Raw genomic sequence first — 23,193 nt, forward strand, 5'->3', positions numbered from 1 at the left:
ATATAGTGGTCAGATCAAGAATGCCAACACTCAAAAAAGATACCCACCATAAAAATATAAGTACCGGGGCTCCGGTAACAGGAAATTATAAGTGTGGGATCTGTAAAATTTGCCCATTGGCAATAGAAACACAAGAATTCAAGTTTAATGAGATTCAAATCAGTTTACCATATATGACTAACTGTAAAACGACAAACGTCATCTATTTATTGATATGCCCTTGCCATAAGGGATATGTCGGTGAAACTGCCCGTTCGGTTTACGCAAGAGTGACCGAACATAAATCAGCCATCCGTACTAGAAAGCAAAATGCCCCTATGGTAGCACATTACATTGAAAAAGATCACAATCCAGAACAAATAAAATGGATTGTATTAGAAAAAATTGTGCCCAGACCAGGAGCTGATATGGAAAAAATTTGTAAAAAGCGCGAAGTCTTTTGGATTTTTTCATTGGACACTGTGAAACTAGGATTAAATTCTGAAATCCCATGGCAGCAGGCAATTACGTAAGATCTTAGTCTTGTTCATGGCACCCAGTGTAATTTAAATAGAATGTACCGTCCTCTTCCACCTCTATTTCTGGACATAAATATATTTTATTTGAAATTAGAACAATAGTACAGGCTAATTACGTGGGATGTCATAGCGAGTTACATACACTGTATCTGTAATGATGAATTTTGATACTGCCTCTAATCCATTGAAATAACGTGCTCATATGAGTACATTAAATATATTGAAGCTCCCCTTGACTAGTTAAACTTTATGCGCACACTGGCTGTGTAAAGAAGACATAATGAGTGTCTGCTTCGTGAAAAAACAGCTGGTTTTACACTACTCGCATAAAAAATGTTGTCCCTTTTTATTGTAGTTCTCCGGTGAGGGGGAGAACTATAATTTATCCCTCGTCAGTGTCTAATTATACAGAATAAATATGCTTTCCGAAAATTCGGAACCAGGAAAGATACAACAACACTGGAATGCCTTTAGCGCTAAGCAATTTAAATGCACGCGTTGGTTTTACACTTAAAACAAAAAGATCATCTTATTTATTGGCAAATGTAGTCCACCAGCGACAGCAAAAACTACGGTTATTCCGTCGTCAGTTTCCATCTAGGAAGTATCAGAGGCACTGACAGCACTAAAAAAATCGGAGCCAAGTACACGCAGCTGATTCTAATTAAAGCCTAAACTGTCCTATAAATACCGGGCCACTTTTTTGTCAGTCTCACGCCGGCACGACTGGAAGGCACACCAGCAGATCCCCATATTACGGAGAAACGCGCACAGCTATCAAGTAAGTCTATGTAAACCAGGGTAGGCTCCAGCATACAACCCCTTTACCTTACAACATCCTAATACTAAAGATAGACTTGTCCTAGACTTATGTATTCCGTTTTTGGTATTTATCTCTTTGTTGTTAGATATCACAATCCAGAAGAGGCCACTTAGTGAAACCAACCCTCTCTACAAGTCACTAAAAGGTATTGTCTTCACCAATAGTAATAAATGGGGCATTATTTTAAACCTAATATAACATATAAGGGTAGTAGAGACTAATACCTTGCGTTCCCAATAATATCCTTAGGAATGACAAATGTGAAAATATAAAGAATGGTGGCATAACCATTAAAAAAATTTCCCTTTTTCTACACTACCACTGTTAAGGTAAGAATTCTCTCAAACAGCTCTCTTTTACCCACTTAAATGGCATTTTTGAATAAACCTCGCTAGGATTAGACATAAAGTACCTTTAGTCATCAAGTCTCTAAAAACCAAACCAGGTCTGGTATCATGTAATACATATTTTCCTATATATAAACCTGCCGTCATAGACAGAATCTTGATTTAGACCAACATTGCAGGCCCCCATTATGTAATTGAAATAACCTCTATATATATATATATATATATATATATATATACAGAATCAAAAATTGGCTTCTTTCTGTAGATCAAAACTGTGAAATTATTGTGGAAGGAAAAACGCTGTGCCTGCGTATCTCTTCTGAACTACAACATATATCCCAAGAATAATCCTGATAACCAATAAGAAGTGGTATCATCATATATCAGGTATCTTTAAATAATTCACTACCTTACTTAAAATAAAGCCGATCGCCTATATAATTTCTGTGATATAAAACCGAGCATATCTATTTCCTTAGTGCCATACATTTCCTGCTGAACTATCTGCAATTTTAAAACCATCAGAACCTTCGCCCTATGAAATAACCGGAACATACTCCGCGCAATTAATAAATAAAGTGAGTAAATTGGCAACTGGTAACTAGCATTTGAGCACTAATCTGTTCTCTTTTTCTCTTAATACCCATTTGCAATCAACAATCTCACTCAGAGCTTACAGTGATCAGCCTCTCAGTATCTAATCTTTTTCTCCTCTTTTGTGACCCTCACAAAACTAATACTCATTACTAAAGTTATGACTTTCCTAACACCTCTATCTGTTAGTGTTTATCACCTATCTGTTATGCATAACTCTAGTGTTATTTCGCTCCGCTCTTTGTCCACCTATAGCCTTTGAATGACTATATCTACTAGAAACACTACATACCCTAGTTAGACCATATAGGGAAGATAGGTGACACAACACAATGAGTCTCTCTCTGTCAGTGTTTTGATAACAATCTGTTATATTTTATATGCAAAATGTAGAGATAAAAATAGGACATAGAACTTCTATCTGACGATGTACACGCATTGGAAATGTATCATGGTATCAGATATAATATATAACAAATGTCTAGAAATTAAAAATTGACCCTTTATGTATCAGTAGGATGTTATTTCATAACTCCCTCTCTGTTTGATTCAACCTCGCAATGTATGCTTAGACAGTAAATATACATCAATCTATATCAAATATTGACGTATGTTCCTTTATGTGTTTTATCCTTGTCCATGTAGGCACTTGTTGTACACCTGTCTGTGTAAAAAACGAAATGACGGTCACCTGATGAAGGCCTCAGGCCGAAACGCGTTGTGTCCCACTCTACCGCATTTTGCCTTCATATAACTTTCCACCGACCGAACATATCGTAAAGCACCTTGTCTGTATTTATTGTATATTGTTGCATGTTTGTTCACAAGAGGCACTATATGTTATTTATTGTTACTGATATGAACTATTATAGTTACTCTATGAATCATTGTCAAAAATGGAAAAAAGTTTTTTAAAAAAAATGAAACAAAAGAATTAGAAAAATAAAATAATCATATATTTTGCATACGTTATTGTCTAAGTGAATTATTAATGTTCATGTAATGATTATGTAAAATGAGGTTGTAACAAGGGCAAAAATACCATCAATTGGTTTGCTATTTTCTCCTTTTCAATTCATGTCTGTACAATCCCTACGATTAGCAAACCACTAGGTTGTAGGGGTCCCCTCTTTCCAACTTCCTTTTGGAAAAAGACAGCTGTCCCGGCACAGCTAATTTACATCGTTATAAGCTGAAGTTTCATCAATTGAGTGTCTTGTGCTGTGAAAAGTTTTCATGCCAGGGTGCCGGCCTGCCTGAGTGAAATGCACCGGCGTAGCTAGGGGGGGTGAGGGGGGAGGGGGGCGTTCCGCCCCAGGTGGCACTATTTTGAGGGCGGCCACGCGGTACTGGCCAGTTGAGGCTGCCTTTATAATTTATTTCAGGACACTGACTGATACTACTATCAGTCAGTGTACCCAAATAAATGATAAAGGCTGCCTCAGTAGCGCGCAGCCGCCGTTTGAAGTGTAAGCGCTGCACAGCCAGTGGATTGGCATTCACCTGACATGGAGAGGTCACGTGAATGCACCTAACAGTGTATCCTTTTACTGTCTCTGGGCGCGAAGGCAGGGCAAGCGGTAGTTACGTTTAATTACGTTGCCAATGCCCGCCATGCTGCAATAATTCTTTTGGTGCCTCCTCGATCATGCGTGCAAATACCAGCTTTAACTGGAGGGGCCGCACAGCATTGGCAGAGGCAGAGATGCATGCAGGGTCGGACGATTATTAATACAAAAGGTCCACTGTCCGGCTCAGCTGAGGTGAGTGAGAAGTACCTTGATGCTCGGACCACCGCAGGCGTGCCTCGGCCTCTGAAGCTCACCGTGACCCGGGCCTACCCGCGTTAGTGGCTGCTGACTCGCCGTCCTGACCCGGCTGCTTGCTACTTTTGGCCTGTGCATAGTGGTATAATTGTGGTCCCGTGGCCTAGGGTTAACAGACTCGGGACCGGGCTTCTGCCTGTAGCTGTAACAGTGTGTACCAGCCCGGGGGAAGGCGGCTGTTGTCGCTGGACAATCTCCGCTCGTCCCCTGCTTCAAGAAATAAGTAAGTGTAAAATTAAACATAATTTATACCCTCTGACATCGCAATCGGTGCTCTTAATAAAAGTGATGTCCCTTTAGTTTTATTAGATTTATAGCAGCCGAGTATCAAGAAAGGTAATGCTTTTATTTTATGTTTGTCAGAGCGGAAGAAATTAAAGCGTTACACTACACCTGCTCAAAATTTTGTTAGTGGAGTCTACATTCAGTGCCCCAGCGAACCATGATGGATGCTTTCAAGTGAGGACATCAAATCTTTAAAACAGTCCTCATCCGCCTCCTTCTATCCTGCCCCCGCTATAGCGATCATTATGTTATTTTCTATGCTTGAGTTAAGAAAGTGGCAGGCACACTGCGCCTGCTTCTCAACAGATGATCTGACCTTACTATAATAACGGACTTTGTCGAAATCTACAGAAACATTCTTTTGTTCGCAGTGGTGCGGTACACACACAGTAGTGCAGATCCCAGTGAGTCCTCGTTTTGTTTAACAATCAGCTTAGAAGGGCACCGGTGCTTCAGTTGCTGGTGCTTTCCAGCACTTGTAACCTCTTCTTACAGTGCATTGTTGCTCAAATGGGTGCAATTCTTGATAGTTATGTTTTCCTGGTCTTCATTGCTTGATTTTGCGTGTGAGAAAGTGTCACTCCTAGTCATTGAAATGTCACTCAAAATTGCACTGAAATTATGAAAATGTCATACTTTGCAATCTGAAACCTTGGGCAGCTATGATGTATGTCATCTTAGGTTGGGCGGGGCAGTTAGGTTTGATGTGCAGTGGGGGAGGAAGTGTAAATTATGCAGCTTGATAGACAAAGCTCTGACACATTTTACCTGGGCACAAGCAGTGTATTTTGGGACATGTAGTAGATTTAGATTTTGGCAAACATCACAAAGGACGGATTTAGAAGAGTGGGGTCCCTTCGATTGTTACAAGGTTACCAGGGTAAGATGAAGGGGAGGTTACTATTGTGAAAAGACGTCAGAACGTTAAATAAATCACTAATGATTATGAAGTACATGAAAGGAAAGGTTACTGCCTAACGCAGCATGGAAGAGGGAGATATAGGGTTAACGGAGGTGGTTATGAAAAGGAGGAGGGTGAACACAGAGCACAGGTGTTAAAAGCACAGGTTTAGGAAAGCATGCAGTACGTGAGGGCTTGTATTTCAATCGTGAGGTGTTTATGGAAGCTGATTTAGAAGTTAAAGTCCGGGGTGACTTACCTGTTGGGCAACAATTAGTTTATGAATGGTTGTCACGTAAATGTATTGGGATGCAAGGGTTTGAAATGTGGGAAGTGGAGAAGTGGTTTTTGGCATCAACTTAGGGGTAGCTCTAGGGTTACTTTTAGCGGCTCATAACAAGCTGTGATGTTATGAGTGAGATGTCACAAACAAGGTAGGTAAAACTGATGTAAGGTTTTTTTTGTTTCTGCTTCTCCTTCAGCTGTGTAGCTAGATGGGGGTGGTCCGCCCCAGGCGGCACTATTTTGGGGACGGGGGCTGTCTAGCCCTGGACCGTGCCATGTATGTGCATGTAATTTGCATGATTGAGGTAATTATTAGCAGCGATACTACGTGTCTCTCGGACCTCTTTCAGGTGCTCGCCGTCCTTTTTCCCCAGCACCACCCCACGGGGGCGGCAAGCTGAAGGATAGCCCCGGGCACCACAAGCTCTAGCTACGCCTCTGGTGAAATGCAAATGTGCCTATCAGTTAATCTGAAAGGGTAAAGTGTGCCTGGAAGCGGATCTGGCTTTAATTGATCAAATCACTCCAAGCTTTGTGATGCCAAAGATTTGTTTTTTGAGTGGTTGTGCAAAGAGTTAACAAGTGAGCTTTGAAGGGCGTGCTCTGAATTTCAACTGCATTTGCACAGCCCTTAGTACCTCTAAAGGTGTGTTGAAGGGACAGTTATGTGAAAAAGAAAATTGCATTAGATACACTATGGTATTACTAAAATCTACATTTTGAAAGCACCATTTTATTGTGAAACTATCTGTACGTTCTGCAGCACTCTATTTTACACTGTGTGTAATGCAAGTATAAAGTATGACTTACATATTTACAGTGCTTTCTGTCATAGGCTGTGACCTCGTAGCACTACAAATACACATCACTATTCTCCACTGCACCAATCAAGATTTAATTCTGTGGCTCCCTGGTTACACACAGACCTCTGCAGTGCATTAACTAATAGAGGTTTTGTAATGTACTACAGTGCATTTCCCACTGTGTAACAACTTTTTAAATTTATTTTTCATTTACGCTGCCACTTATTTAATATGTAGATACCCGATAATGAAAGACCTAAAAAACGTACATAATATTTTGGGGCTTATTTATGAGATGCTTTTATCTCCAGAGCATCACTTTTTTTTACCCTCTGGTGGCATCTCAACCATACTTATGAGGCTGTGCAAAGTCACCCTGCATGGCTTTGCATGGCCTCATAGATATGGAGTAAGACATAGCAGCGCAAGTCACTGCGTTGCCTTACTCTGCTTCGCCTTACTCTGCGTCAAGGAGGTGTTCCATGGGCTTTGCTTGGGGTTCTCCCCAGCAGAAGCATGAGAAATGTTTTCATTTCTCCTTGTTTTTTCCTCTTTCCATGTGTGCTACATTTCAGCTCACATCAAAAGAAGAAAACGCCTCTCGGGATTGTTTTTTAAAGGAAGATGCCCCTTCCTGTACAAAAATAATCCTGTCTATGTTGGCGCTAGGTAGCAATGTATGCACCAGCGCAAAGGAAAAGGACAGGAATACACCGTATTTCATAAATACTGTGCATTCCTGCCCTTTCACATCGGCATAGGGCAGAGCAGCAAAAAGACTTGCGGTGCTGCCCTATGCCAATTCCTCATAAATGAGGCCCTTTGTTTATAGCTACACCTTTGAATACACCCCCACGCTCACTCACCATTGGTTTGCTATATACTGTTTAATACTATTTGCCCACCGTAAAAATTATTTGCTGTGGGAATTGGGGGTGTTTATGGTTGTTGATAGTTCTCCATGATGAGGAGTACCAGGTTCTAGAAATTTTCGCCAGAAGGGGGTCCTTACGCCTAAAAACATTTGACGAGGGGGTCTTGTCATCAAAAAGTTTGAAGACCTCTGCTCTGCGCTAACCCACTGCACTCCACTCCACTCCACTCCACTCTACCCCACACTATCCAGTCGACATCACTCTACTCTATGCTATTATGCTGTATGCCAATCTATTCTATGACACTCCAGTCTACTCTGCTTCACTGTATGCCCCTCCACTGTACGCTGCTCCACTGCACACAACTCCTCTCTATGACAGTCCACTCTACGCTATTGTACTCTATGCCATTCCACTCTGCGCTACTTCATTGCACACCACTGCACTCTATGTTATTCCACTGTATGACACTCCACTCTCCACCACTCCATTGTACTCAACTGCAGTATACACCACTCCACTCTACCACAATCCAGTGCATGCTATTACACTGTATAACACTACATTCTACTCAATCCGCTACATGCCACTCCACTGTATATCACTACACTCTATGCTTCTACAGTCTACACTTTCCTCTGTACAACACTGTACTCTATGCTACTCTACTATATGGCACTCCACTGTATGTCACTAGACTTAATCCCACTAAATGCAACGTTTTTCAACTCAACACTACTCCACTGTACGCTACTCCACTCAAGATGACTGCACTGAATACCACTCCACAGTAGACAACTGCAGTCTATGCTATTCTACTCTATGTCATTCCACTCCACCACTCCACTCTACTCCACTCTACCCCACTCCAGTGTACATTATTCCATTGTACGCCACTCTACTGTATGCCAGTCCACTCTACGGTATTCAGCTTTACCCCACTACACTGTACCGCACTTCACTCTACGCCAGTCCACTTCACACCACTCCACTATATGCAACTTCACTCTATGCCACTTCACTCTACGCTATTCCACTGTACAGCACTCCACTCTACCACACTCTACTCTATGCTACTGTACTGTATGCCCATTCTAGTATACACTATTCCTCTGCATGCCGCTCACTGTAAGAAACCCCAGTCCATAGCACTCCACTTAATGCCACTACACTGTATGCCCATCCTCTCTACACTATTCTATTGTACGCAACTCCACTCTATGCAATGCTACTCTATACAATTCCACTCTATGCCACTACATTATATGCCACTCTACCACACACTATTCATTTGTATGCCACTCCACTGTACGCCACTCCTCTGTGTTTCACTTTATTTTATCCCTCTTCCATCTACACCACTCCTCTCTATGCCACTCCACTCTACGCTACTCCTCTCTATGCCACTCCACTCTACGCCACTCCAGTGTATCTCATTCCATCTTACTCCACTCCACTCTACGACACTGTACTGTACGACAATACACTTTACAACACAAACCTCCATTGCACTGTACCAAACTCCACTTAAAAACACTCCACTCGATAACAGTAAAACTACTGAAATTCCATGGAAAAAATAAAAATTAAGGATATGTTATAGTTAGGAAAATGTTATTTCTTCTTTGTATACAAACCCAACTTAAACTACACAAACATTAGAAATTCTAAAGTCATAATTATAACTTACATTTAAAATTAATGCACCACCTTCAAATTGCTGTAAGTTGTGCACCTTCGTACGCAGTCTTGTTACCTCGCTGGCCACACTACATTAACTACAACTCGTCACTCTACCATGCACTGTGTTCTGACAATCATGTGATTTCAGATGTCATAATTGTTGATATCTATGCTATGTTTTCACATCATAATACTAAAGTAATATGCAAGGGTAAAACTAGTGCATGGAGAAGGAGTGAGTTATGGTTAATGTAGTGTGGCCAGTGAGGTAATAAGACTGTGTATGAAGGTGCACGAGTTATAGTAATTTGGAAGTGGTGCTTAAATTATAGATGTAAGTTATAACTATGACTTTAGAATTTGTAATGTTTGTGTAATTGAAGGTGGTTTTGTACACAAAGAAGAAATAACGTTTTCCTAAGTATATCTTATCCTTAACATTTGTATTTTTCATGGATATATATATATATATATATACGCACACACACACACACACACACACATTCAAATTCCTTACCCAACAATATTATGGAGAGAGCGAGCCACACCAACAGTAAAGACTGTTGAGTCGAAACGCGTTACTATTTTCTCTGACTGAAAATAAAAGAAATATTGAAGCATACCCTGTCTTGGCATGGCTCTCTCTCTCTCCTTATAACTGTTGGAGAAGAATTTTGGGCATGTGAAAGGGATCGAGATCCTTAGGTGTTGCCCTCACTGTCAGCTGGCAATCGCCTGGCATTTCTCTATGGAACATAATATGCGAATGCTGTTACATAGGCCTGCACAGGACAGGAGACCTAAATTTAATCATTGTCATTCTCACAATGCCGAACCTACAGCCCATGTCTCACCAAAATAAAATTAACACTGTGAAGAGGCTGACAAATTACTGGCAACTTCCTAAGATGGATGGGCAAGGCCCCATGGGCACCAGGTGGTGAGTGGCAAACTGCAACTATGTTATATATTGCAGTGTGTCTTCACTGACTGTTTTCTGTACTGTAAAACAAGTTACGTCCCACGCTGTCTGTGAATCTTGATGCTAGCACTGTATGCTGTGCCGGCAGGTGACAGGGTGTGAGTGCCTGGAGGCTGGTAGAATTCTGAGAAGTGGTTTCCCAGAATTCTCATTGGCTGCTTCGTGCCTGCGCGCACCCAGCACTAAAGAGTCTCCCACCTTGCTCCATTCCTATTGCTGATAAGACAGTAGAGAGTGGTCCCAGAATTCTCGCTGGTCCCACCCCTGCGTGTCAGCCTACCGAAGAACAGTCCTGTGGAGGCTGAAGCACCAAGGACATCATGTTGCTTTCTCTGCTGCCTTTGTGGCACAGCAGGTGTACAAATCAGGCTAAAATCTGTCATCTGCGCGTTACATAATATGCTTAGTAGGAGAAATATTAACCCTCTGTGCTACTATGATTCAAATCTAGGACTGGGCAAAGCACAGATCTCTCTAGCAAATACGTTATCCTCCAGAGTTATCTTACCATTATTATTATTCCCTGAGATTTAGCTGGCACATAAATATCCCCGCAGCAGGTGCCTTAACCCCATATGATATTTTAAATACAGACATTAAAACCAATTAAGCAGAACAGATTTACTGCCACGTTTCTCCTTGTTGACAATTTCTTTGTGGCATGGTTTAAAAAAAGATACATGTATATGTTGAGTCCCAGATTTTACGTCGGGGTAGAGTCAATATTTTGGCACAACAATGATGCAAAATCTAATTTGTTAAATATTGTAATGTGCTCAAATGTACTCATGATAGATCTGCTAAACATATGTGAGGTTTTAAGATCTGATGCCACTTCCTGTGATGCCACATGCATTATCACATTCCGTGATGTCACTTTCTGTGATGTCATGCACGGTGATATCACACTCATTCTGTCAGGGTTTGATAGCCAAGGTGCCTACCGTGCGTTAGGTCATCGAGCTGAACTTCATCTCCCAGAAGGCCATCCTTCTGGGAGGTACCCATCTTATTTAAATCACATACTACGCATGGAGTGTTGTACGTGATTCTGGATTTGTTTGTTTCTTGTTAGCAGAGCGGCTGCTCTGTTTTTCCCCTGCTGTATCACGATTCAAGCTCTCCGTACTATCCTCGGAAGGAGAGCCTTTGTGATTTCCGTTCTTCGGCTCAATCGGAGCCGAGTCCTGCGTTCCGCTCGGCAGAGCAAGGATTAGCTTGTTACACTGTACTGCCCGCTCGAAGCTGGGGCGGGGTTGCCGGTGTTCCGCTCGGCTGAGCGAGGACACCTTGTTCTGGGAAATTAACCCGCTCGAGGGTGCGGTGGGAGTGCTTTCTGCCGGAGCCTGAATTCTCCACCTGCCTTCACTTCCGCATGCTGGATTACCCGTGACTGCGGTCTGGATACCGGGAACCCGGCCTGATTCCGAGATAGACGGCTGCCTATTCTACTGCTGGAAGTTCCAGGGCCATGCCTGAACAGCCTGATCTACTGGAGTACTCGATTTCTGGTAAAGGAAGTCTTTTCTTTTTTCTATTGTTCTCTGGGCTATTAAAACCTTTGGATTACAATAACATTGTTCTTGACCAAGTGGATTCTTTTGGAGTTCATTGCCTTTTTTGAAACTTGGGGAATTACAAGGATTGGTGTTCCCACATAATTTGCTGTGTCTCTGGCAGAACTACATTTTTGTTCCTTTGCACTCAACATATTTTTTCCTGTTTTGCTGGAGTTTGTTTCGTTTATCTTTGCTACGATACAAAGGTGTATGGACGTGAGTATGTATGCTGATCAGTTATGCCATATCTATATATAAGTATGGTTATGTTGTTTTGGTATTAATGGAATGTATTTGACGCCTAGGTGGAATAAATTCCTTGCAGTAAGAGATGTATCTTACTAGGTTGTTGAAGAAGGATCACTTCAGGGAGTAACCTATCAAGGTATAGATATGGCTCTAGTGAGAAAATAACAAGAGTAGTTAGAATATATATACTGTATTAATGGTATGCTTATTTAGTTTCAGGTTTCTCTTTTCCAACGTTGCACCTACCCTATCCCTCGCTTGATCGCCTCTATACTCTGTGCATTGTTTAGTCAGAGTGTGGGGAAGTCAGGAGGTGGACCCCTTTTGAGCATCGCCTTGATCCTGAGGAGTTCGTGGTCGTGACAGAATCATGTTCCCACGAAATATACCCTCCTCCCGGTCAGGGTCATTCTCAGAGATGGCGTCTTTAGATGATGTTTTACAGGCATTGGTTTTAGTACAGCAGTAATTGGCTTCTTCCCGAGCAGAAACCGCGTCACTAAGAGAGAGATTGGACAGGCAGACTAGAAACCCCTTTGATGCTTCAGCAAGTACCCCACAGATTCAGGTGACTGTTCCACTGCCCATTCCGTTAGCTAGTCCGGAGAAGTATTCTGGTGAACCACTAAAAATTCAAACCTTTCTGACACAGATAACTCTTCACTTTTCCTGCAGACCTGCATCATTTCCCACCAATTTGTCTAGGGTGGCTTTTGCCATATCATATCTAACAGGGTCCGCCGCCAATTGGGCGATTCCTCTGGTTTGAAATGAGGATCCGATGCTTACTGATTAGGCATCGTTCTGGAGAGAAGTCGAGAGAGTGTTCGATCGTCGGTCCACCACGCTTAGTGCAGATAGGGAACTGTTGGAACTACGTCAGGGCAAGAAAGACCTGCTTACCTACAGGACAGCCTTCAATCGGTTGGTGGTCGAGACCTCCTGGCCAGAGGAGAAAAGGATGTCTCTGTACTACCAGGGATTGAAGGATGAAATGAAGGACACGTTGGCCCAAATATACCCGCAACCCACCACATGTTCTGACCTAATAAGCCTCACATTGCGGTTAGACCATAGGTTAGCGGAGAGGCTGGAGGGGACCGTAGAAGAGGTGAGAGAGCGATGGTCGGAATGGAACATGAAAGCCATTCCTCTCTTTGCTCAAAAGAATCAGGAGCTGAACCTATGGATGTGGGTGTTATCAGGCCACCTTTATCCAAGGCAGAGAGGGAGAGTTGCCGGGCCCAAGGCCTCTACATGTATTGCGGTAAGAAGGAGCATTATATGAGGGAATGTACTTTGAAACCCAAGAGAAAAAGTACTTTCTACCCGGGTAAACAAGTGGCGATCATGTCAGTAGGGGCTTCTGGTAAAGGCAACCCTACGACTACAGAAAATCATGGGGTGAAATCATTAGAGAAGGAGTGGAAACTGCCATCTCTAGCAGTCACTGAGATAAGGAGCACTGAATCCCACATAGTTCTGTCCATGATCCTTAGGACAGGACAACAAACTCATCAGGTATGGACCATGATTGATTTGGGGGCCACAGGTAAGTTTAGCGATTGTGGTTTAGTACATCGCCTGGGGTTGATCAGGGTGCCTAGGAACAAGCCTGGAAAAGTGTTAGCGGTAGATGGCACTCCTTTGAAATCAGGTCCCATCACGGAACACACAGAGGTGTCCTATAGGTGACTTACCGATATTGAAAATGAAGACCTTCAGTTTGCCATTGTTTTAAATGGCAAGCTGAGTTAGCATGTTAAAACGACTCTGTCAGCTAGTAATGGCAGGCTGGGAGTAATGTTTTGCTTTGTCACACTTACTGAGGCATTACAAGTGTTGCGGACCACAGGGTTCACTGAAATTACAAACCCTGAGTGCCTCTGATACCCTATACTTAGGACTTATAAGTAAGTTAACTTATGCCAATTGTGAGTGAGCCTGGTTGCCAGGACTTTCAGAGTTGAAAAAACAGCATCAGTCCAAAAACTTTGGGGTGATCATGCAGAAAGAGGCATTTCCTTACAAGCTTGTACTTCCAAAAGAAGCCATCATGCTGGACAATGGTTTGTGATCTTTATGCTGATTTGATAGTGTTATATTATGAACATTTGTATAGTGTACCAATCACCCATGAGGTACCCAAGCACATAGCAGAGTGTTAGGCAGCTGTCTCCTTGGAGAGATTATTCGAAAAGACAGGTCTTCAGCTTCCTGCGGAATTCAAGAAGCAATGAGGAAGCTCTGATGTGCTGTGTGGGGTTGTTTCAAGTTTTGGGGAAGATGTAGGAGAAGGCTCAGCCTCTGGCTGTGGATTAGTGGGTGCAAGGTATGTGTGCTAGTTAGAGTCCGGCTGAGTGAAGGTGCATGTGGTTTGGTGGAAGTGCATGCAGCTCTTGAGGTAGGCTGGGTCAATGTTGTGTAGTGGTTTGTATTTGTGTGAGCAGTTTGAACTGGGTGTGTTTGTGTATGGGGATCCAGTGGAGTTCTCTGAGATGTGGGGTGATGTGGGTGCTGGAGGGTAGGTTTAGGATGAGCCTTGCTGCAGTGTTTTGGATGGTGTGGAGCCTTTTCAAGAGCTTCTTGGCAATTCCAGCATAAAGTGCACTTCCCTAGTCGAAACTGCTGGTGATCAGGGCATGAGTAACCGTTTTCCTAGTGGTGTCCGGTAACCATATGGAGATCTTTTGTAGTATCCTGAGGATCTGGAAGTAGGTGGAGGTCACTGCATTTATTTGGGCTTTCATGTCCAGCTTGTCGTCCAGGATGAATCCCAGATTTCTTGCGTGGGTGATGGGGATACATATGGAGCGTAGATCAGCTGGCCACCAGGTGGAGTCTCAAGCAGAGGCTTTCCTTCCATACATAACCACCTCTATTTTGTCTGTGTTGAGTTTGAGACAGTTGGTTTTCATCCAAGTGTCTACCACGATCATGTAGATGGAAAAGTTGGCTCTTGTGGTTGAGGTCTTGTCCGACAGTGTGAGTATTAGATGGTGCCCCTTAGAGTTCTCTGTGCCAATAGGGAAACTATCATGCATGTGTACTTTGTTTGCAGAATGTGGCTTCTGGGCTAGAGGCTGTGATGTCAGATCTGGACTGCTATGAACTGCGCAGTTTCCATATGTGTATTGTTATTTTTGCTTTGGTTAATTTTATATAGCACAGACCCGGCTCCAAAGAGCTGCCAGGTATTTTACAGAGGCTATTTTCCTTACAACATTGTGACAGGGAAGCATATCAGTACTGCTAGTACAAAGATGTGTACATTTTCCATAAACATAGTTTTTTTTGTTAACTTGCAAGACACTTTTTCATCTTTTTACAATGGTGCTGGGCTAATATTGCAAAAATCTGCTTTCGGTTGACAGTACTGCGTCTTGTACGCCCATACAAACATATAAGGCATAACATTTCAAGTGACATTATTCCAGGAAACACAAGCAATGTTGACAGCCGAGGGTGTCATTTCACTTAAACAAAACATAATTGAGCAACAGTTGATTTGCAAGGCTGCCAAACAGGAATCTGAGTCAGTAACCAAGATCAGTCTTGTGACAACCCAGGCAGCAGACAAGGGAAGAAAACTTTCTCCCACTGCAAATCGGAGAAAGAATTAATGTACATTCTTACACAAAAGGTATGCCAGGACCCAAGGACATGGTGGGTAAAATCAGCCATTCACACCAGATAGTTTCTAGGACAGATCACTTTCACCGGGCAGTGAACATTCTATCATCAGCCTTTGAGTTTAAAGCTCGGGGACTGATGGACACACGGAGGTGTGTGATACTGCTCAAATGGCAATCTTTGCAAAAGAAATCACCAAAGAATTCCAAGTTGTTGAGGAACTGCTCTACCTAAATCAAGTGAGAGGCTCAACAAATGATCAGGGCACTGTCAATGGAGCTGAGCATGTCTTACTGAAAGTTAAGCTTTCTGAGACCAAAGTCTGTGGTTTCTAATAACTGATGGGGCTCTGACAATGGCATGGAAGAACATTGGATTGGTTAGTTGAATGCTGAACTTGGTGCCTGACAAGGATATCAAACATCACTGCACTATTCACCACGAAAAACTGTGTACAAAAACCCCAAGTATCAAATACGCGAAGAGAGATAACTGTTAAAAGCTCCCAGGATCCGAATGACAAGATTCTCATGTACACACTGCTGATAGGATCCAAAAAAAACAGTTAGAAATCTGGTTGTTATCTGTTTTTTTCTAATTTGCAAACACACCAAATGCAACGGGACTAAAGGTTCAAATGTTCATGTTAATTGTTAAAAATCAGATTAAGTTGTCCAAGAAAACCTACTTGAATACTGTTGACGGAAGTGTGCTTATATGTTGCTGCTTTCTTTTTCTGGCTGATATATTTTGTTTTCCACGCATTATCATATTTATTCAGCAGTCCTCTACTTCTAGTAGATAGTATATTCTGCCTTAGGAATGTATGGTCTTTTTATGTTTGTATGGTCTTTTTATTGTCTCTTCCTGTGATGTCACTTCATGTGAACTAATAACACTGCCTGTGATGTTCTGTTCAGCCAGTAGGTGGGAACAATTTATAACTTGGCCCCCTTGCTTAAAAAGATGGGACGCCCCTGATTTAGAACTTTAGTGCAATTGATTTATTGAGTGGAGCCACGGCCACAACTCCCAGAAGAAATAGAATTGTTAAATAAACGCCTAGGAATGGGACGTGAGGCTCTTGAAGGTGTTGAGTCATCTGGTAGAGTGGCTGCACATGCCACAGAAAAGCAACAAAATGAATACCAAAAAATGAAAAAAGACTCACCACATTTGACAGCCACCACCGCAACAAGTGCAATGAGAAGAAGAAAGGCGATGGCTCCTCCCACTGCCACTGGCACGATCCATGCAGGTGCTGCGGGAGAAGCAGATTGATGTTTTGACTTGAGTGGAGGACGCCATACTTACTAAGTCACAAAGTGGCATCAGAAAATAACCCTGGGATATCAAGACCTCCCCTTTCCCTACCTACTCTAGAACTCAGAGAACCTGCATAGTCTCTAGCTTTGCCCTAACTCGCCCTTCACTATGCACATTCATACTCAAGATTTAGATTTCTCCACCTACTTCCTAACAAATATTTCAGATCCAGGACCCAAAACGTGTTCAAGGCATCAGCAAAACGTTTTTTTTAAAAAAAATTATTTATAAATTTTCAAACAAAAAAAAAATGCAGTTGATCGTTATACATTCAAGCAATATCTCATCTCATACAGATCTGTAGTAGCCAAAGGGAGACAATACATCGATTGATTAAAAACATTGAATCAGGAAGTGCAGGCAGTTCATTAATAGCAATTTGTCCATACCACAATGGTCAATCGTCCACATAGCGGGCCACCATATAGACAGTGTACGGACCCCACACATCTCGGGGTCTTGATGCACTTGGTAGCTCTTCTGCTTAGCAAAGAAGTTGATCACAACAATATGCAATATCATGCAGCCATTGGTTTAGCAGTGGTACCAGCTTACCGTCCCAATTTAAGGCTACTCTAAGTTTAGCAAGTTGCAGAGACAACGCCACCAGTTTACGTACACCTGGCGGAAGCTTAGAAACATTACCCAAGAGGCACAGCTTTACATCACTGACAATCGGAAGACCCACTACTTCAGTTAACACCGTTACCACTCCATCCCAGAAAGCAAACACTTTGGGGCATACCCATGCTTAGTGCAGAAAGTCTGCGCTATCCATACCACATTGTTTACAGAAGGGCGAGCCCTCACACCATATCTATACAGTTGTGCAGGTGAATAATACAACTGATGAATGTACTTGTAATGAATGAACTTAAAATTCCCATTGACTGCAAAGCTCCCAGTCATTCTACAGCTTTCTTCCCATTCATCATCCGTAAGTGGCTGTGATAGACACGCATCCCATTTAGCCCTGGAGGCATTCAGTGCGACACCTTCATCAAGTTGTGAGATGTGATACAATCGTGAAACTAATTTAGTCTGGGTTTGCGTAGTAAATATGAGCTGCAAAGCCCCCAGCACTGAGGGTTCCTCGGGAAAGCATGGATATAAGCTACGCATAGCAGAGCGAAGCCTAGCATACATAAATGTGGACATAACCTCATTCTCACCCATCCTTCAAAAAATCCTGCAGGGAGATAAATGCCCCACCCGAAAAGGCATCACCCATAGTCAGTACCCTCGCAGCTTGCAGCACCTTGAGGGCACCTGCTTCCCCCGTTACAGACAGCGCAGCATGATGAAGCAAAGGCATAGCTGGAGCATACAGTGGAAGCCGTTTCGCCCGCTGCCCCAGCGCATGCCATGCCCGAGCCGTGCACTTAACCGTGTCCACCTCATCCCGTTCAAACAATGAAATTGGATTGAAACGCATTGCCTGCAAGGGTAAGGGGTGAACAGCACCAGCTACTACCGCCACATGCGGCGTGAAGGGTGGCGCATTCTGCCAGTATTAACCCCTTCGAAGCTAATGACGAGCTGGGCTCGTCATGGCGCTTACCTGCCGTGCGCGGATGACAAGGCCAGCTCGTCATGAATAATGGTTATTTTGGTTATTCAGCGCAGGACGGGAAAACGCCTAGCAGCCATGTGGGCAAACTGTGCCTGAGCACATAAATAATATAAGTGCATATCTGGCACTGCAAATTCGCCCATAGCGTACGGCTTCGTTAAAGTTTCCCAACTAATGCAGGATATCTTGCCCCCCCATGCCAGAGTGATCAACAGTGAGCGTAATGTAGTGAAAAAATGCTACTTTAAAGTGATAGGTACATTAACGAATAAATATAAAAATTAGGGCAATACCACCATTTTGATTAGTGCAACCCTATCAGCGAAGGTGAGGGGTAGGCGAATCCATCTAGTCACCCGATCTTCTAACTTCAAGATCGCAGTGCCATAATTCACCCTTAGAATAACCTGAGGGTCCCTGTGAATCCATACCCCAAGATACTTTACAGGATCTGTAGCCCATTCCAGAGGGTAATTCAACACAAACGGCTTAGTACAATCTGTAAGAGAGAACATTATAGATTTGTTCAATTTGATGACTAGCCCCGAGTACCACTCAAAACTAATATATTCCCTAATAACCTGCTCTAGATGTTGAGCCGGTTCCCTCACATACAGAACCATGTCATTGGCATAAATGGACACCGCCAATGGTCTTTGGTAAAATCTCAATGCAGAACCTGCATGCTTCAAGTGGTTCCAGCAGTACCGCAAAAAGCAACGGCGACAGCGGACAGCCTTGCCTGGTACCCCGCTTAATCGGAAACTACTCCCATGTGTGTCCATTTAGCGCACCCCGGCTACCGGCTCAGTACACAGTAACTTTATCCAACTAGTGAAAAAGAAAGGCACCCCCATTCGATGCATCACAGCGAACATATATGTCTAGGCAATGGAATCAAAGGCCTTAGCGGCATCCAGAAGGACCGCAGCCGGAGGCGGTTCGGGGTTCAAAAGATGCATAACCGCAAACAGTGCCCTCAAATTATGCGCTGTGGAGCGGGTAGGAATAAACCCAGACTGATCTGGAAGCACCATAACTGTTAACAACAGGCGCAGCCGGGTCGCCAGAACCTTCGCTAATATTTTTACATCAGTATTCATGAATGAGAGCGGCCTGTACGACTCACACCGGTCCGGTGGTTTGCCCGGTTTTAGCAATGCAACAATTAAAGCTTCTCGAAGCGAGTCGGGCAGCCGTTGTTGCTCAAAGCCTCTTCATACATGGCCGTTAAGTGAAGCAGTAGCACATCAACATACTCCTTATAGAACTCGGGCGGTAGCCCATCAGTGCCCACTGCTTTCACATTGGGCAAGGACGAAATGGCATCTTTAATTTCATCGGCAGTTAGCAGATGTATCAGGAAATCTTGTTGCCCTTTGGACAACCAAACCAAAGCCACGTCCTCCAAATATTGTGCAATGTCCTCCTCACTAGCGGTCCGCCTACTCCCATACATATCTGTGTAATGTTTGACAAATTGGGCAAGGATACCAGTCGAGTCCGAATGAATAGTATCCCCCTCCGTAATCTCCTGTACCGTGCAGTACGGTGCCCAAGGTTCCAGAATTCTGTCAGCTAACGCCCGCCCCGGACGACCACCCTCGCCGTAATATCTAGCTTTGCAACTCTTCAACAAATGTCTCACCTCCTGATCTGCCAACTCATTATACCCAGTTACCAGCGACCGTATATCCGCCAAGGTTGCACTATCATGCGCCTCCTCATACTGTCGCTCCAGCCTCACCAGATCTTGCTCTATCTGCTTCATGGATCCACGCAAAGATTTAAGCACACCCGCCTGATTGAGCACCACATTAAACCCCCACCCCCACAGATTATGGCAGATGGTGGTAACTTGTAAACTTTTTTCCACAGCATTTGAAAGAACTCCGGGTCATCTATATTTGGGCCATAAACATTCATCATTGTAATAAGAGTGCCACATAACCTCCCCTGCACAATGATATACCTGCCCTCGTCATCAATCTCTTCATATCAACTTTCAAAGTGAATGGTCTTTTTAACTAGGACCATCACTCCCCTTGCGAACGATGAATATGAAGAGGCCAAACGTGCACCAGCCCACCTTTTCGCCACCTCGGAGGCAGCATGCCGACCGAGATGGGTCGCTTGAAGAAACGCCAATTGTACATTATGACGGTCCAAATATGCCAGTACCTGCCTAGTTTTCTTCGGGTTATTTAACCCCCTGACATTCCATGTTATCCAAGTAATTGTCCCTGCCCCCTCCATTATATGCTATACTGAATCAGCACATAATGTAAAGAATCATATTGTGCACTACCAGACGTATGAGACAGTACTTTAATAACCCAAGTGGCACAGCTGCATTTAAAAACACCCCTGCAACAAACTTCCTCCCTCCCACCGCAGCACCATAACCATGCCAAGGACATCCCTATACCCCCCCATAATCCCCACACTCCCATTCACGCCAGGACCACACAAACCATGCAACCAGAAACTCAGAACCCAGAACAATCCCACCCACTGTGAGTCTCCAGGGTACTCACCGAACCCTCCCCCAACACAAAACATCTTAGGGTGCTCCCTCATGAGGAACACCAGCGGCCCATTGATCCCCTCAAGAGAAAGAGGGGAGGTCGGGGCTTCTCTCTAATGACATACCCCCAACCATCCAAAATCATAATTATGCGCGTGCACATCACAAACCATATAGAAGAGGACACCCTCTCAGAACATATTTAGTACAATAATCAATAACCAAGACTATGGCACCCCTCCAGTAAAAAGTGATGGCTGGACAGATTGTAAATGCCCATGTTCTCAGTACAACACCACCTTCCCAATGAGTGGGACCAACAAAAGACTACTAGGTAACTGTCAATCTGAGGCAGCCACATATCCAACAATGCGCCCTGGTAAGACGCATCCAACGTACTCTGGTGCAATAGGCATACAACCCTACGATACAGGGCACGGACACCTTGCAGGAGGAAACAAAAAATGTTAGCACACATATTACATCAATCTCAAGTCATAGTATGTCAAAGCTCAAGGTATACAACAACGCCTCCTGTAAAAACATCAGTCTTCAGCATCCGTCACTTCCCCCGTGTCTTTGGCCTTTTCCTTACGTTCCAGCTGTTTGACAAACTGTAAGGCATCCTTAGGTGTGGTGAAGATCCTCAGCTTGCTACCATGTTGGATCCGTAATTTCGCAGGATAGAGCATTGTATATTGAATTTGTAGTGCTTGCAGTCTCTTCTTAACTAGTTGAAATTCCCTCCTGGCCTGCTGCACTGCGGTAGTAAAATCCGGATATAGCGCAATCTCCATCCCTTGGTATGTGGTCTTGCCCATTTCTTGCGCCAATCGAAGAGCTGTGTCCCTGTCTTGATAGTTAAGGAGCCGGGCGATGATTGGCCTGGGAGGAGCTCCAGGGACAGGTGGCTGCACCAAAGATCGATACCCCCTCTCTACCACCAAAAGCGAGGAAAAATGCTCCGCTCCAAGCATAGACCTGAGCATTTCTTCCACGTACAGCTCTTTTTTCCCCACATTAGTTGTCTCCGCCACTCCTGTGATGTGCAAATTGTTCCAGCGCGATCTGGCCTCCAAGTCCTCGTTCTTGGACTGTATTACCGCCAGCAGCTTGTCAATTTGCACACAGGAGGTGGTGATCGCCTCAACCCTGTCCTCCGCAGTGGATATACCACAGCTATCCACCTACACAGTCAGGGCTTCAGGGTCCGCAGCAGCACCTCATCCACCACGTGGCACAGTGCCAGCCCTAAAGGAAAGGTGTAATTCTCAGTCCCCACACTTCCACAGCTATTCACAGGGAGTAGCACCGCAATGCCACTTATGTGCAGAATCTAGGTGATAGCAGAAGCGGGAGCACCACACCAACAGGGTGCCAGACACCGCGCCACGCACCTCAGCGGAGTCTTCACCACCACGTAGCACGGTCCAAATCACTCTGGGGAAGCACACTAGCGAGGCACAGGAAGCAGTGTCAATGATATACAGGGCCGAGGCGGCAGCGGTATCTCAGGGGGGCTTCTAGCCGGTTGCAGCAAAAGGATAGCGGCAGGGAGGCCCCAGCGGCGGCAACCAGAAAATGGCAGTGGATCACAGCGGGGGGATCAAGCAATGAGGGCCCAAGCTCCACACTTCAAACAGATTCCAGCCCTGGGCAGAGCACCACACAACGTCGGTGATGGATGCGTACAGCCGCTGCCACCTCAAACCTCGCCGCATGTATTCACCACAGTGCTTGCCTCGGACAGTTATTGTAGTGCAGGAATTAATGGCCCCCGCACTCTCAGCAACCCCCGGGAAGCTCCAACAACGTGTGGTAGCCCAATCCAAACGATAGCAGTAGTGCCAAGTTTCACCCCAACTCCAGCAGCAAAGGAAGGTCACCAAATATGTCCCGATAGCTTCAGGCACAAAATGGCGGCAGTTCATTGCAGGGACGCCAAGCAGAATCAGTAACAGTCTTTCGTGAAAGTTAGGATCAGGCTCCCATTAAGCTGTCCCACAATCTTGTAATGCCCACTCTTGCTCTCCGCAGTGCTTGCACACGATCGCGCAAGCCGCGCCAGCCACCACAGCTGCCACACCGGCCACCTCACGGCCTACCTCCACTCCGTCGCTAGAGTGAGCTGTACCAATATAGCGCTGTCCTCTCCACTTCTGCCACCGCCGAGCACCTTAGCCTCCTCTCCACGCCGCCAGCCGGCAGCCGCCACCACGATGAGCCGCTCAGGGCCCCCACTCCACCACCGGCAATAGCTCCTCACGTACTGGCAGCGTGATCCGACCCAGGCAGCAGACGCGACCTCAAAATGGAGGCAGCGCACCCTCCAGGGGACAGGCAGGAAAAGTCCCAATCGCACACAGGACACTGATGCCGGCTAGAGTTAACCACGCACAAG

At 44.4% G+C, this 23,193-nt stretch overlaps 1 protein-coding gene and 1 long non-coding RNA gene across 3 annotated transcripts in view; one reads left to right on the top strand and one right to left on the bottom strand.

Moving 5' to 3' along the window:
* The window catches only part of C1_1H19orf38 (chromosome 1_1 C19orf38 homolog), a 152,581-nt gene that overhangs the window by 79,850 nt on the left and 49,538 nt on the right, over positions 1-23,193 (bottom strand). For both annotated transcript variants that reach the window (XM_086961516.1, XM_086961524.1), the window contains one exon: positions 16,538-16,627. In XM_086961516.1, the coding sequence (XP_086817642.1) occupies positions 16,538-16,627 (90 nt within the window). The remainder of the gene's footprint in view (positions 1-16,537; positions 16,628-23,193) is intronic.
* Positions 1,959-3,180, top strand: LOC147748434 (uncharacterized). The gene is made up of 3 exons (XR_015299717.1): positions 1,959-2,078; positions 2,171-2,269; positions 2,931-3,180. It is a non-coding gene; the product is annotated as an uncharacterized LOC147748434 (long non-coding RNA).

Source organism: Lissotriton vulgaris, chromosome 1_1, assembly GCF_964263255.1.
Source record: "Lissotriton vulgaris chromosome 1_1, aLisVul1.2, whole genome shotgun sequence".
NCBI classification, from domain to species: domain Eukaryota; kingdom Metazoa; phylum Chordata; class Amphibia; order Caudata; family Salamandridae; genus Lissotriton; species Lissotriton vulgaris.